Source organism: Ochotona princeps, chromosome 7 (assembly GCF_030435755.1).
Source record: "Ochotona princeps isolate mOchPri1 chromosome 7, mOchPri1.hap1, whole genome shotgun sequence".
NCBI classification, from domain to species: Eukaryota; Metazoa; Chordata; class Mammalia; order Lagomorpha; family Ochotonidae; genus Ochotona; species Ochotona princeps.
In genome coordinates, this window is record NC_080838.1 from 44,882,688 (window position 1) to 44,896,342 (window position 13,655).

Genomic DNA, 13,655 nt, shown 5'->3' on the forward strand with positions numbered 1-13,655 from the left:
AAGTCTAGCTTACCAACTTCAGTTCTGTTAAAAACCATTTCCTACAGGAAGACGTTTTTATAAGCCCAGACAGAGGGTGTGCTACATATTTTGGACATCTGTAGTACTATTATTTATTCTCCTGACTGAATTTAGCATATAGTGCCCTGAATCCAAAGTACATGAAAACCTCTTTTACATTTTGTGCCTACTGAACTGATTTCTTGTTGTTGTTGTTGTTGTTGTTGTTTATTCCTCCCCCTAGCACCATGCATGGTACACATTTGCTTTCACTTGAAGTTGCATTGGCTTTTTGTGCTTTTGAAGTGGCCAACTTCAGGGTAACACAATCAACATCCATATCTCCTCAAATAGGCCCCAGCCGAGTGTTTCCAGTATTACACAGATGGTTCAGTCTCTACCTGGATGCTAAGGACAGCACACTTAACATGGCTGGCACCCCCTCCTTCCATGTAGTCTGTAAGACACGGAACAGTAAGAGGAATGATGCTATAGAGATGAGTGCCACATTTCTGAAGTCTCTTCTCTTTTGCCTGTTTCCTTGGGCTGGCAGTTACTCCCAGTCTATTCTATCTGTTCACTCCTCTAATGTAATTTCTTTTTCCTTACATTTCTTTATACATGAGTGCTTGCTGTTTTCAGTAAAATTGTCTGCTGCTTCTCAACATGAGGAACTCAATTTGCTCTGGTCTTTTACCTAAATCTTGCTACACGTTTGTCTGCTTGTCTTCCTACCTCCCTGGGTTATTGGAAAGTTGTTGCTCTGTGAAGATATTACCAAAACTACAGAAATCTGCTCGAAGTACAATTTTGCATTTGATGAATATAAATTTTAGGATCTGTAGTATGTGAGACTTTTCTCTAAAAAAAGTTATCCAACGTAATTTATTTATTTTATAAAGATTTCTTTTTATTGGACAGTCATATATACAGAGAGGAGGAGAGAAAGAGAGGAAGATCTTGCATCTTACAATTCACTCCCCAAGCTGCCGCCAACGGCCGAAGCAGAGCCAATCCAAAGCCGGGAACCAGGTGCTTCTTCCAGGTCCCCCACATGCATGCAGGGTCCCAAGGCTTTGGGCCGTCTTTGACTGCTTTCCCAGGTCACAGGCAAGAATCTGGATGGAAAGCGGGTCTGCCAGGATTAGAACCGGCACCCATATGGGATCCCAGCGCATTCAAGGAGAGGACTTTAGCCGCTAGGCTATCGTGCCAGGCCCCCATATTATTAATATGAACTATCATATATTTTGTGTCTTGATTAGCTCTTGAGAATATTATTTCTGTAAGTTCTATTTATCTTTTAAATTTCTAAACACATATCAAATGTTTCAAAATGGTGTTGAAAGAATCAACATAAAGCACTTAAATATAATGTATTTCCTGATATTTTTTGGTTCTCATATTTTATCTAGGTGTTAATTCATTTAGTTATAAATTGCTCAGATCATATTTCTCCATCTGACTAATAAATACATCATTAAAAACTCCAACTGGCTCACTACAACCCCAAAATAATCTGTTTATGATAATCTTGCCATCAGTAAAACAGCATTATGCTAACTTACATGATTTCTTTTGAACAAGAATAGACTATTAGTGTTTAATATTATTAATAATTTGTTCAAGACTTTTCTCAATGGCTGGAATATTCGTTAGAAGTCTGACTCACAAAAAATACATTTAAAGACATGGAATATCTGGCTGCTGATCTTCAGTCTTCTATTGTATCTTTCATTCATTATAATGTCTTAAACAATGACATTGTCCTGAATTACACTTGCAGATATCTGTAATATTCAAGAATAAAATTTATCCTGGTTAGAACCACTTAAAAAACAAACAAAAAAACTAGCCTGACAGCAGCTCTTCAACTCTGAACCCACCAGTTTTAAATATCCATTATATGCCTTAGAGATACGCTGCATCCTTTTTCCTAACAATAAATTGGTTCCAAGAAAAGTGTTTTTCTGCTTCTGCAAGTCATCCTGATTATACTGCTATTACCTCCTCCCTCCAGAAAACAAAGAAGGAAAGCATAAACCAAGCCATAAAACAAAATTCAGAAACAGAACCAAATTAAAAGCAACATTCTGTAGCTGGAAGGCCCAACCCTGGTTGGTGAAGGCCCAGGAGCAGGATCACGTCTAACCCACCCTCAGGGATTCTGAAGGTATTCAGCTATTCTCACTATGTTTATTCTATTTTGTTTATTTTTGTGTAGCTCTAAAATATATTGAGATACTTTTAAACACACTAGCAATATTTTTTTGCATGGATTAGGAATAAAATCATAATTGCCACAACAGCCCAGACTTGCAATAATAGCAAGCATCAACATAGATGTGTTCTTTGAGTCTATTTAACAAAACCAGTTTCATTTGATAATTTTACCAAAGTACCTCTTCCTCACTCTATTAGCTACTTCTATTTAAATTTCAAATACCCTCAACATTTGACTCTGTTACTTTCTCCTAGTTCAACAAATAAAATCCAACACGTTTTTAAAGTCTTCTAGCCAAGCCACCAAAGAAGAGCTATGCATGCAGAAAGGTTATAATTTATTCCTTTATTTATACTGTTGGATTGTGCTTGTGTGTGTGTGTGTTTGTGTGTTTGTGTGTTAAGATTGGATCTCTGATCTAATTAGCTGTTTCTTTTTAACCAATTAATTTGGTATTTTACACCAGAAATGCTTGATTTTCTTTAAAGACACTAAACTAAATTGTAGATGCTAAACAGAAGTACGTGGTATTCTTTATACTGATATTATCTTGCAATATATAAATTTATTAAAATTTTTGAAATCAGGGACCAGCATGGTAGCCTAGTGGCTAAAGTCCTTGCCTTGAATACGCCGGGATACCATATGGGCACCAGTTCATGTCTCGGCTGCTCCACTTCCCTTGCAACTCCGTGACTGTGGCTAGGAAAGTAGTCAAGGGAAGCCCAAAGCCTTGGGACCCTGACCCATATGGGAGACTGAGAAGAAGCTCCTGGCTCTTGGCTTCAGATCAGCTCAGTTCTGGCCATTGCAGCCACTTAGGGAGTGAACCAGTGGACAGAAGATCTTCCTCTCTGTATCTCCTTCTCTCTGTATATCTGTCTATCCAATCAAAATAATAAATAAATTTTAAAATTTTTTTGAAATCAGTCTGAGGAGCAGTTTAATATTTTACCTACAATAAAAACTTTCAGGCAATAATCAGCAATTGCTATGCATTTTATGCTGAAGAAAGATGAAAATAATACTAAATTCATGAGGAAGGACTGACGAAAACTGGAGGAAAAGTTCTCAGCAGTAAAAAATTTTTGGATATAAGAAGAAAACTCCACCTGCCTTTGTAGAAGTGAAGAGCAGACAGATTGTAGAAATTGAGTAATAGACAAATTATATTTGGGGTAGGAAATTATAGCCTACATTTTTCAGAAGGATTTTTCATAATAGCTTAAAAAGGAAAAACCTAAACTATCTTTGACAATTTAAAGAAAAGATTAAGATTGAAAAGAAAAATAACATTTTAAGACTATTAATATTAAATTTAGTTCATCTTTATTTCAAATAGAAGAAATCATATGCATATATTTATGGTATAAAACACATTTTTAAGCATGTGTGTATAATGAAATGTTTAAGAGGGCCCAGCACAACAGTCTAGCAGCTCAACTCTTCACCTTGAATGCGCTAGCATACCATATGCGCTCCGGTTCTAATCCCGTGGCAACCACTTCCCATCCAGCTCCCTGCTTGTGGCCTGGGAAAGCAGTCAGGGATGGTCCAAAGCCTTGGGAACCTGCACCCATGTGGGAGACCTAGAGGAGGCTATTGGATTTGGATTGGCTCAGCTCCAGCCATTGCAGTCACTTGGAGAGTGAATCAGTGGATGGAAGATCTTCCTCTCTGTCTCTCCTCCTCTCTGTATATCTGCCTTCCCAATAAAAATAAATAAATCTTAAAAAATTTTAAGAAAAATATGCAATAAATGATATATATACCATATAACAGCCACTCTATAATACTATGCTCAGTTATAAATCTCTTAAACTTATTCCTTCTAATGAACCACAAATTTATATGCTTTGACCAACAGCTACACACACTCTGGCCAAATGGCCAAGCCCTTGGTATTCACCATCTTATTCTCTATGTTTATGAAATCAACTTTTTTATGTTCTACATATGAGTGGAGTGAAATAGTGCTTCTCTCTCTTTGCCTGGCTTATTGTACTTGATAAAATGTTCCCCAAGTTCCACATATATCTACATATTCATACATATATTTAGTCTCAGTTCCATAATTTCCTTCTTTATGATTAAATAGTATCTCACTGGGTATAAATACCATATTTTCTTTATTCATTTATTCACCCACTGATAGACACTCAGGTTGATTCCATATCTTAACTAGTATTAATAGTGCTACACTAAGCATGGGAGTACAGATATCTCTGTAACATGATGATATCGTTTTTTGGATATGTATTCCATACATATTCTCCGTAGTAGGATTTCTAAGGCATGTGGCACTTGTGCTTTACCTACCATATTGTTTGCCATAATGGCTGTATATTAACAACAAGCAATGTGGTTCCCCTCTCACCACATTTCCATCAGCATTTTTTTATCTTTCATCATTTTTTATAATAACCATTTTAACAGGTAATGTTGATCCTTATTTCCCTGATGACTGGTCATGTGAAGCATTTTCTTTAGTATTTTCATTGATTGCTTGAATGTCTTCTTATAAGAAATGTCTATTTGGGACCTTTGCCCATTTTTCAGGTTATTTGTTAGCTTGCTAGTGAATTATTTGAATTCTTTGCATATTTTTAATAGTTATCCAAGAGATACGAATGGGGAAAGACTTGGAAAAGACACCAAAAGCACAGGCAGTCAAAGCCAAATTAAACAAATGGGACTCATCAAATTGAGAAGCTTATGTACAGCAGAGGATATGATCAACAGAGTGAAAAAGCAACCAATAGAATGGGAGAAAAATCTTTGCACATTGCACAACTAATAGGGGACTAATATCCAAGATCTACAAAGAGCTTCAGAAACCCAGCGACAACAAAACAAACAACCCTATGAAGAAAAGGGCAAAGGAAATAAACACTTTCTTTTTTTTTTTTTTTTTTTTTTTTTTTTTAATTTTATTTTAAATTCATTAATTACATTGTATTATGTGACACAGTTTCATAGGTACTGGGATTCTCCCCACCCCTCCCCAAACCCTCCCACCATGGTGGATTCCTCCACCTTGTTGCATAACCACAGTTCAAGTTCAGTTGAGATTCCCCCATTGCAAGCATATACCAAACATAGAGTCCAGCATCTTATTGTCCAGATAAGTTCAACGGCTTCTTAGGTATACACTCTCTGGTCTGAAGACAGAGCCAGCAGACTATCATCCCGATCAATTAAAAGCTCCAACATACCATCAGCAAAAATTTACATCACCATGGAATTAATTGACATAGTAACGAGTAACCAATATGGTAAAAGTAAATGCGATTTCTTATCCACCTTCTGTGACCACCTCATTGACATTTCAATTTAGGTTTATACACAACATATAACATTCATAACATAACTTGTTATACATAACATCGTGTCATCTTAAATTAAGGCAAACATGTGGTATTTAACCTTTTGGGATTGGCTCATTTCCCTTAGCATTATGGTTTCCAGTTTGGCCCATTTGGCCACAAAGAACTGCATTTTGTTTTGTTTAATAGCTGAGTAGTATTCCATGGAGTAGATGAACCATAGCTTTCTTATCCAATCCTCTGTTGATGGGCATTTTGGTTGCTTCCATGTCTTTGCAATTACTGATTGTGCTGCTATGAGCATAGGAGTGCATGTTGGTTTCTCATAAAACAAGTGTTCTGGATATATTCCTAGGAGTGCTATTGCCGGGTCATACGGTATGTTGTATTTGAGTTGTTTGAATGTTCTCCATACTGATTTCCATAGAGGCTGTACCAGGCTGCAGCCCCACCAGCAGTGGAGTAGGGTTCCCTTTTCCCCGCAACCTCGCCAACAAGTGTTGTTGGTGCTTTTATTCATATGGGCCAATAAACACTTTCAAAAGAACAAATTCAAATAGCTAATAGGCATATAAAAAGACACTCTGGCTCCCTAGCCATCAGGGAGATACAAATGAAAACCGCATTGAGATTCCACCTAACCCAGTCAGGTCAGCCTACATTCAGAGAAATCCAGTCTTAGTCATTGATCTACTTTCTACTCACTGACAAGTGTTTCCACTGAAACTGTGAAGGTTTACAAACATTAGAAATCACATTCACCAGCATAAATTCAAAATATGCTACCACAGAAATACAGTAAATTTTTTCAAATTTAGTGTTTTTTTTCTTTTTTTAAGATTTATTTTATTTTTCATTGGAAAGTCAGATTAGCACAGAAGAGGAAAGAAAGAGAGGAAGATCTTCCACCCAATGATTCACTCCCCAAACATCCGTAACAGCTGAAGCTGAGCCAATCCAAAGCCAGGAGCCTGGAGCCTCTTCCAGGTCTCCCACATGGGTGCAGGGTCCCAAGGCTTTGGGCCGTCCTCTACTGCTTTCCCAGGCCACAAGCAGGGAGCTGGATGGGAAGTGGGGCTGCCAGGATTAGAAATGGCACCCATATGGGATCCTGGTGTGTGCAAGGTGAGGACTTTAGCTGCTAGGCTATCGCACCAGGCTCTAGTAGTTTTTTTCAAAGGCTAATCTGCATGTTAAATACTGTGAATAGTGGGAAGAATGGGGGATAGAGAGAAGTTAGATAACAGGTATTAAAGTTCAGCTATGTGGAAGGAATAAATTCTGGTGCTGAAACACACAATGGGGTTATTTTTCACAATCCCATATTATAAATGTTATGATTAACTCAAAGAAAAAAGCTTAAATCCTTTAAACATAGAGACAATAAGGAGATAGAACTATTTATTATCTTGATTTGATCAGTGTACAGAGTAAACATATATTAAAATGTCCAATGTATCCCAGAAACATTTGCAATTATTACTTGTTAGTCAAAATATTTAAGGAAATTTAAATGTTAAATAAATTGATATGATCATTACCCACAATACAAACTCACGGAAGTTTCACCCTGTTCCCCACAAAGATGAACAATAAAAAATAATTAAATAAAATATGCTCTTAAAATTCTGTCCCTTTACCACTCATATTTTCTACCTTTTCCTTCCCCATTGAGTTATTGATCCACAGCACAAAGACCAAGATGAAAGACAGAACACTAGGAGGGAAGAAAAAAATTGCCTGAACCAAATTCATTATTAACAACCTTGAGAGAGGATGAAGGAACTGACCTTCATTTGTCATTCTCTATCATCTAAACCCAAAATGAGGTACTCTCATGCACTTTTCTTGTGACACTCGTACAACAAAAAGGTGGACAATAGTGTCTCAAAGCATAACAGCGAAAGATGGTAGAACCATTGTCTTTATATAGTATGCTTTACCACGGCTTTGCAACAGATAACACAAGAATAAGTAGAACCACCACAGAGTCACAGTGGTTCTTTCTGAGTGGCTCTGGACAACCTCTTGGGCAATCTGCATCAATTTCTATCTTTGCGACATGAGATGCCTTATCGAATTCCTGAGATGATTAAATGAGTTAACAAATGCAAACATCCTAGGACAATACCTAGAAGAAAATAACCATAAACAGATGCCAATTATTAATATTCTAAAACACTAATTTAAAAATAACTTCTAAAACTCCAAAGTTTCCAGGCCCAGCTCAGTAGCCTAGCAGCTAAAGTCCTTGCCTTGTACACACTGGGATCCCCTTATGGACACTGCTTGTGTCCTGGCTGCCCTGCTTCCCCATCCAGCTCCCCACTTGTGGCCTGGGAAAGCAGTAGAGGATGGCCCAAAGCCTTGGGACGCTGAACCCATGTAGGAGATCCGGAAGAAAACTCCTAGCTTCAGATCAGCTCTGCTCAGCTCAGGCCATTGCAGCCACTTGGGGAGTGAATCAATGGATGGAAGATCTGGTTCTGTATCTCTCCTCATCTCTGTATATCTGATTTTCCAATAAAAATAAAATAATTTTTTAAAAATACTAAAAACTTCAAACTTTGCTTTAATTTTCATTGCCCATTTTCTTCTGTCATATGTGCATTTATTTCTAACTGAAAAACCAGAGACCACCCAAAAAAATTCCTTACAAACATTATACATTTGTTATGTGTAAAATTACTAATTTTTCCTGGAGTGAGGAACAGTAAATATTTTTCTTAAATTTTTTAGTATGTAGTCAATTGTGGAACAGAGAGTTCCCATCCACTCCTTCATTCTCCAAGTATCTGCAATGGCCAGGGTTCCCCTGGGCCAAACTCTGGACCTGGGAACTCAGTCCAGGTTTCCCATGTGGGAGACAGGCAGCCAATCACTTCAGCCGTCACTTCTGCTTCTCAGATCTGCATTGGTGGGAATCTGGAGTCAGAAACCAGAGACGGGAAGTGAACCTACGTATTCTGGTGTGAAGCACAAGTCCTCACACTGTCATAAATGATACAATAGATGTCTGCCATCCCCTACTCCCACCCCACCAATTTTCCCAAGCCATTAAACATTGCTGTAAAACAATACAAGTACACATATAGTTAATGACACTATATCCTTAAACATTTGTCAAAAGCAAATTTTATACTATATGCCTTTAGCCACAACACCAAATATTAAACAATGCAGAAATGCCAGATTTTACTGAACAGTGTGTATATCTTTAATGTCTATAATAAGTAACTACAATTTCATGTTTTTCTATCTGAAAATAGTGCTTTCACTAAGTCATGAAGCCTTAACGTCAATTTCTAATACATTTTAAAACTAAATCATATATAATACGAGAAAATATTTGAAAAATAAAAAGTGACCAGATAGACACATGTCAATAGGCACCAGGAGCAAATCATGCCAAAGTAATCAAATTTCTTCCATTTCTAAGTTTCTTTGTAAAATGAAAAGCCAGAAAATCTTCATACCATGTTTACTTTTTAACAACACATTTCATAAGAAGTATTTCAGATTATTTTTAATGATTAAAATGGGTTAATGTGACTTAAGTGAAGCTATTACTTCGCTGAAATTGTAGTAATTAAGAAGTGGTAACTAAAATTAGGCCAGTGTATGGGAGGCATATGTGAGTCTATGTGAATATATGCCCAGATTTTTTTAAGACTTATTTTATTTTTCTTGGAAAGGCAAATTTACAGAGAGAAGGAGAGACAGAGAGAAAGATCTTCCATCTGCTGGTTCACTCTCCAAGTGGTCTCAATGGCCAGAGCTGAGCTGATCTGAAGCCAGGAGCCAGGAGCTTTTTCTAGGTTTTCCTCATGGGTGCAGGGTCCCAAGGTTTTGGGCCATCCTCTACTGCTTTCCTAACCCAAAAGCATGGAGCTGGATGGGAAACAAAGCATTCAGGACACAAGCAGGCACCTGTGTGGGAACCTGGCACATGCAAGGCAAGGATTTAGGCACTGTGCTACTGAGGCAGGCTCATATACCCAGATTTGTGCACAGTACAACCTATGTAACCAAACACAAGTGCACTGAATTTTTACTTTTTCATGTATATATTTAAGAGCATCCTACTTTCATCAAATATTTAATAGAAGCCTAAAGGAAGTAATGAATAAAGTACTTCAATTTTTAACCTTTGTTTCTCTACTATTTAATTTTTAAATTAAACATGATTACATAGAGAATATTCCTGACAATTTCTCAGAACAGCACTGCAAAAATAGGTAATAGATTCAAAAAGAAAATCAAGATCCAAGAAGATTTGAATTAGCTGGATCACTGATAGGTAGCATTGAAGTTTAACAGTAAATATGACTTTATTATTTTTATTTTTTTATTTTTATTTTTATTATTTTTTTACTTTATTTTTTTTAAAAAATCAATTGCACTAGCATTTTCTTTTTTCCTTTTTTTTTTTTTTTTCCTTGAGGGGAGTTTATTTCCCAGCCGGAGAGGAGAAGCAGGGGCTCCTCTGGCAGACACCACGCGGGGGACGGGAGAGAGGCAGTTACAGGCGACAGCTCCCGGCAATGGGCGCTTGGTCCCAGGTAGGTCCTGGCAGGGTCCGGGGGAGACGAAGGCCGGCCCAGAAGACACAGACGGAGTCAATAAATACTGAAATACTGACGGGCCCAGGCACACGAGGGCCCAGGCGCCGGCCCAAGGGGCGTAAGGCTGGGCCACCAGCCTTGTGGGCTTTGTCAAGGGCTCTCTGTGGGGGAGGGGCCGAGTGCTGCCCACAGGGACAGAGGCAGAGCTGGGAGGGGGATCCCTGCCACCCGCCATGGGGCAGCTGGTGCCTGGATTTCTGGCAATTTGACTTGCCCCAAGCATGAAGCCATCCCCACAGGCCTGGCCGGGAGGGGAGGGCCAAGGGCTGGAGGCAGCTCATGCCCCCGCCCCCAGTCCCCGGGATCAGACAGTGCAGGACAGGGGACCACATGCTCATGCAGACACAGGGAGTTAGTAAGGATCCCGGGACACGTTCCACATTTTAAGGCATCATGGTTAGACGGTCACTGACAGCAACAGATGAAGTGCTGGCATGGAGAGGAAACAACAAGCAGAGGGAAGCCCCCCCCCCCCCCCCAGAGGCCTGGCATTACGCACTCTATGCCTGCAAGGGCTTGTGGTCCCCATGGCAGGCCCTGCCCCATTCTCCAGGCCAGGACCTCGGCACAGCAGGGGAGGGACCTGGAGGGAAGCAGAGTGGGAGGTGGGCATAGGAGGGTTGAGGAGCTGGGCTGTGGAGCTGTGGGAACAGGAGTGCTGAGGGGCTGGGCAGTGGAGCTGTGTGCTCAGGAAGGGTGAGGGGCTGGGTGGTGGGCATAGGAGGGCTGAGGGGCTGGGTGGTGGGCACTGGGTGAGGGGCTGGACAGTGGAGCTGTGGGTACAGGAGTCTGAGGGGCTGGGCAGTGGAGCTGTGGGCACAGGAGTGCTGAGGGGCTGACCTGTGGAGCTGTGGGCACAGGAGGGCTGAGGGGCTGGGCAGTGGAGCTGTGGGCACAGGAGTGCTGAGGGGCTGGGCGGTGGGCACAGGAGAGCTGAGGGGCTGGGTGGTGGGCACAGGAGGGCTGAGGGGCTGGACACAGGAGCTGTGGGCCCAGGAGAGCTGAGGGGCTGGGTGGTGGGCACAGGAGGGCTGAGGGGCTGGGCACAGGAGCTGTGGGCACAGGAGAGCTGAGGGGCTGGGTGGTGGGCACAGGAGGGCTGAGGGGCTGGGCAGTGAAGCTGTGGGCATAGAAGGGCTGAGGGGCCAGGCAGAGCTGAGTGGCAGGGCCGCAGGCGGGGAGTGGCCTGTCAGCACTTTGGTACAGGGAGGCTCCGTCCGTGTGTCGGTCCTCTGGGCGCTCAATCCTTCCATTCCTTCTTGTTGGTGAGGTTCCACTCCCAGGACAGGTGGTCTCTCTTGTCTTCGGTGAAGCGGGACTTGATGCTGTAACTGCTGGGGGCCAGCAAGCCCTTGGGTGCCTCCTCCATGGGCGTCAGGAACTCGTACTCCACAGCGCGGGCCCGTATAGTCGGTCTTGTTGATCTTGACGCCTTTCCTGTAGGTGTGCTGGATGTACTTCATGCCTGACACGATCTCCCAGTTCTCCCAGAAGGAGATCTTTATCTGGTACTCCATTCCCTCCTTCAGCACGAAGCACTGCTTCTTGAAGCTCTCCAGGTCACTCTATACCCTAAAATTTTCCGTTTCATTACAATAATACAGTCCTTCAGAAAACAGCTATAAGTCCATCATTCTGTTATTTACATGTATCCTGACATTGCAGCTGTGGAGAATGACACACTGTCCAGCATCCTATTTCAAGATATATTTAGCAGTTACATTGGGAATCCATCTTTGATTTGGAAGTATAGATGCATACTGCATTGCATCTTCAAATCTTGATATGACAGTCTCTTATACGTTTCCACTAGATGACTATATATACATGCATGTTTCATGTATTTTGATCTTGTATTTTGCATGAAGGATGCCTTGTGAGAGGGAACATATGATTTTTGTGCTTTGGGTATTGACCTATTTCACTAAGTATAATGGTCTCCAGGAAAGACCATTTGGTTGCACACATTAGAATTTCATTATTTTTAATGGCTGAGTAATGTTCCATTGTGTAGATGTACCACAGTTTCTGCATTCAGCCCTCTTTGGATGGGTATCTGGGTTGTTTCCATGCCTTTGCTATTATAGACTGTATTGATATAACTATAGGATTATAGATCCCTTTCTCATATGCAGTTTTTATTCCCTTTGGATATATTCCCAGAAGTGGGATAGTTGAGTTTTACAGAAGATCAATTTTCAGTTCTCTTATCACCCTCCATACTGACTTCCATGGCAGTTGTACTAGCCTACACTCCCATCAACAGTAAAGGAAGGTACCTTTCTCCCCACATCCATCCAGCAGGTGTTGTCAGTAGAGTTCCTTTTCTCTTTCAATAGAACAGCTTTAAGTATCATTGTAGGGCAGCTCTGGAAGAGGTGGATTATTTGAGCTTTTCTTTACTGTGGAAGAATTTTATTTCATTTTCAAAGATGAAGGAAAGCTTTGCTGGGTATGTTCTTCTGGGTTGATGGTTTTCCCCTTTTAAAATATGAAATATGTCAATCCATTCTCTTCTGGTCTATAGAGATTCCTCTGAGAAGTTAGCTGTGAACCCAATGGCAGGTCCTCAATATGTTAATGCTTTTTTTCAAGTGCATATTTATGGATCTTTTCCTTATGTTCAATTGAGGAGAGCTTAATTATCATGTGTCATGGTGAATATAACTTTTGGTCAACCCGCTTGGGAGTTCCGTGCCTCTCCTATATATTGTTTCCCAATTTCTTCTCCAAATTAGGGAAGTTTTCCTTTATTATTTCACTGAATATCTCTTTAAACCCAGCTTCTCTTTCAGTGCCTCATAGAACTCTCATAACTTTTATACTTGGCCTTTTAGTAGGATCCTTTAATTCTTGAATATTTTTCTTTTTTTAAGATTTATTTATTTTTATTGCAAAGTCACATATACACAGAGGAGGAAAGACCGAGAATAAGATCTTCCATTCGATGGTTCTCTGCACAAGTGACCACAACGACCAGAGCTGAGCCAATCTGAAACCAGGAGCCAGGAACCTCCTCCAGGACTCCCACATGGGTGCAGGGTCCCAGGGCTTTGGGCCATCCTCAACTGCTTTCCCAAGTCACAAGCAGGGAGCTGAATGAGAAGCAGGGCTGCCAGGATTAGAAATGGCACCCATATGGGATCCTGGTGCATTCAAGGAGAGGACTTTAGCTGCTATGCTACCATGCTGGGCCCTTGAATAGTTTTCTTGGCTTGACTCACTTCCTCTTCCAGCCTTTGACTTTTCTTCCCCATTGTTGAAAGAAATGTCTTCCAATTCTGAGATTCTTCACTCTGCTTTGCTCATTCTATTATTGAGGCTTTCCACCAGGTTTTTAATTTTGCTCCATTGTGTCCTTCAGTTCTGATAATTCATCTTGATTTTATTTCAGTGTTGTGTTATTTCCTGTGTTGTATGTTCCTTAAATCCCTTCAACTCCTGTTTGTGCTTCTTATTATTGTTTAGAAGCTTGACAAC

At 40.5% G+C, this 13,655-nt stretch overlaps 1 protein-coding gene across 1 annotated transcript; it reads right to left on the reverse strand.

Moving 5' to 3' along the window:
• Positions 1–11,240: 11,240 nt before the first annotated feature.
• LOC101517513 (rho GDP-dissociation inhibitor 1-like) lies at positions 11,241–13,432 on the reverse strand. Its single transcript, XM_058666638.1, is given in 3 exon segments — positions 11,241–11,569; positions 11,571–11,740; positions 13,400–13,432. Coding segments are annotated over 3 exon segments (357 nt in total). The 3' UTR covers positions 11,241–11,415.
• Positions 13,433–13,655: the final 223 nt, after the last annotated feature.